The 2,994-nt window shown below is 39.6% G+C and overlaps 1 protein-coding gene across 1 annotated transcript; it reads left to right on the forward strand.

Moving 5' to 3' along the window:
- The first annotated feature begins 752 nt into the window (after positions 1 to 752).
- Positions 753 to 2,153, forward strand: CHRM2 (cholinergic receptor muscarinic 2). Its single transcript, XM_069462207.1, has one exon. It carries the CDS (start codon positions 753 to 755, stop codon positions 2,151 to 2,153), a length of 1,401 nt encoding a protein of 466 aa, XP_069318308.1.
- The last annotated feature ends 841 nt before the right edge of the window (positions 2,154 to 2,994 follow it).

The raw sequence follows: 2,994 nt of genomic DNA on the forward strand, positions 1-2,994 counted from the left end.
ATTGGGAAGTTTTATGTATAATTTTGGTTTATTTAGTTAAATATGCATTTAATAAGCAAATATTTTGTAAGGTAAGGAACATTGGAAATACTATGTGATACTGATTACATGTGTAAAATGGATGCTAAAGAAAAGTAATTCTCATTGGGAGAGAGTGTATTGTCTAATAAAATAGTATTACATTATTTTTATTAGCACCATAATAAGTATTATTATGAAAAAGGCTTAGATCTAGCAGGAGGAAAGTTGCTATTTAAAAGGCACACATTCAATATCATAAGTTTTATTCTTTCTTCCATAATTTTGTTCCATCATTAGTTTATTAATTTTTATATCTATTCTAGAAAGTTCTTGATGTTTCGGAAAGGTTTGTGTACAATTTGGGTGTGTTTAGCTCAATTTATCAATATTATGCTCAGTATAATTGATTGATAAGATAGATAGATGGATAGGTATTCATAACTAGAAATGGACACATTAAAAGTGATATTGGACTTCAGACTCATTGCCAGCCTGAAAGGACTTTTTGAATCCTACATTTCAAGTCTTTACCTTTTATTGGGGGATTGGGGCAGGTAGGAGCAGTAAACATGCAGGGGAAGGAAGATCTGGGGGGGAAATAATGTGGCTTAAAAGGAATAAATCTGATGTATTTTAAAGTAAAGTTTATATTATATTTGTTAATTTTATTCTATTTCTCTGCAGGTTTAAATGTTTATTTGGCTACCTGGCTACTGATAAGAGAACACAAAATGAATAATTCAACAAACTCCTCTAACAATGGCCTGGGTCTTACCAGTCCTTATAAGACCTTTGAAGTGGTGTTTATTGTCCTTGTGGCTGGATCCCTCAGTTTGGTGACCATTATTGGGAACATCCTGGTCATGGTTTCCATTAAAGTTAACCGCCACCTCCAGACCGTCAATAATTACTTTTTGTTCAGCTTGGCCTGTGCTGACCTCATCATAGGTGTTTTCTCCATGAACTTGTACACCCTCTACACTGTGATTGGCTACTGGCCTTTGGGACCTGTAGTATGTGACCTTTGGCTAGCCCTGGACTATGTGGTCAGCAATGCCTCAGTTATGAATCTGCTCATCATCAGCTTTGACAGGTACTTCTGTGTCACAAAACCTCTGACCTACCCAGTCAAGCGGACCACGAAAATGGCAGGTATGATGATTGCAGCTGCCTGGGTCCTCTCCTTCATCCTCTGGGCTCCAGCCATCCTCTTCTGGCAGTTCATTGTTGGGGTGAGAACTGTGGAGGATGGGGAATGCTACATTCAGTTTTTTTCCAACGCCGCTGTCACCTTTGGTACCGCCATTGCAGCCTTCTATTTGCCAGTGATCATCATGACTGTGCTATATTGGCACATATCTCGAGCCAGCAAGAGCAGGATAAAGAAGGACAAGAAGGAGCCTGTGGCCAACCAAGATCCAGTTTCTCCAAGTCTAGTACAAGGAAGGATAGTGAAGCCAAACAACAACAACATGCCCAGCAGTGATGATGGCCTGGAACACAATAAAATTCAGAATGGCAAAGCCCCCAGAGAGGCTGTGACTGAAAACTGTGTCCAGGGGGAGGAGAAAGAGAGCTCCAATGACTCCACCTCAGTCAGTGCTGTCGCTTCTAATATGAGAGAGGATGAAATAACTCAGGATGAAAACACAGTTTCTACTTCCCTGGGCCATTCCAAAGATGAGAACTCTAAGCAAACATGCATCAAAATTGTCACCAAGACTCAAAAAGGTGACCCATGTACCCCAACTAATACCACTGTGGAGCTGATTGGGTCTTCAGGTCAGAATGGAGATGAAAAACAGAACATCGTAGCCCGTAAGATTGTGAAAATGACCAAGCAGCCTGCAAAAAAGAAGCCTCCTCCTTCCCGAGAAAAGAAAGTCACTAGGACAATCTTGGCTATTCTGTTGGCTTTCATCATCACTTGGGCCCCGTACAATGTCATGGTGCTCATTAACACCTTCTGTGCACCCTGCATCCCCAACACAGTGTGGACCATCGGTTACTGGCTCTGTTACATCAACAGCACTATCAACCCCGCCTGCTATGCACTTTGTAATGCCACCTTCAAGAAGACCTTTAAACACCTGCTCATGTGTCATTACAAGAACATAGGCGCTACGAGGTAAAACATCTTTGACAAAGTGGGAAGTGGGAAAGGGAGCTTGGGAAGAATACAAGGGGTAAAAGAGCTCCTACTTTTAAAATCTCTGCCATTGCACTTTATAGTCTTATTATGGAACGTGCAATTCAGGAGCCCAATATCGACACTGTTATCAAGCCTGTGCTCCAGTTTGAGAAACTTGCACCTTATAAACTGCCAGTTTAGGAGCAATGAGACAATGAAAGAAACATGTTGGAACTGTGGATTCGAGGAATGACCTATGTTTTCTCGTCCTCTCTTAAAGAAGGGCTTCTGAATCTATAATTTTATCAGTCTGCACAAGAAGAATAACCTCGTTCTATTTTTCTGTTTCTTTTTGTTGTTACTTTCATGTGTCCATATGAGGATAAAATGCCAGAATTTACGCTAACATGGAGACTTAAACATACAAAAATAAACACTATACAATGGGGAACTGAAGAAAGAAAATCAAAAAAAGGATGCAGAAATGATCTGCAGAGTATTAAGCATATTTTATCCTTTTGTTATGGTCATATTTGGAGGATTGCAATGTAATAAATGCTTTTTTTTTTCACCTTTCCTTTTCTCACCATGAAAAGAAAGCAAACAAACAAAAAACCCAACTACGACACAGCATTTTTTTTCATGTTCTGGCATTAGTTTTTGTACTTTCCTGTTCTAATTGTTTATTGGAAATCCCTGCAGGACTTTCACTAAATCCAGCCAGAGATACTATGAAAATGGGCACTTCAGCCCACCCCACTGTGTCTTTTGCATTCTTGGGGATACAAAAGCCCATAAAGATTTAGTTCATTTATGATTCTCTATGTGAAATATTTTAGCCA

The sequence above is a fragment of the Eulemur rufifrons genome, chromosome 29, assembly GCF_041146395.1.
Source record: "Eulemur rufifrons isolate Redbay chromosome 29, OSU_ERuf_1, whole genome shotgun sequence".
NCBI classification, from domain to species: Eukaryota; Metazoa; Chordata; class Mammalia; order Primates; family Lemuridae; genus Eulemur; species Eulemur rufifrons.

Coding starts and splice junctions, on each gene's coding strand:
- CHRM2 (XM_069462207.1), top strand. CDS start 753: ATGAATAATTCAACAAACTCCTCTAACAATGGCCTGGGTCTTACCAGT.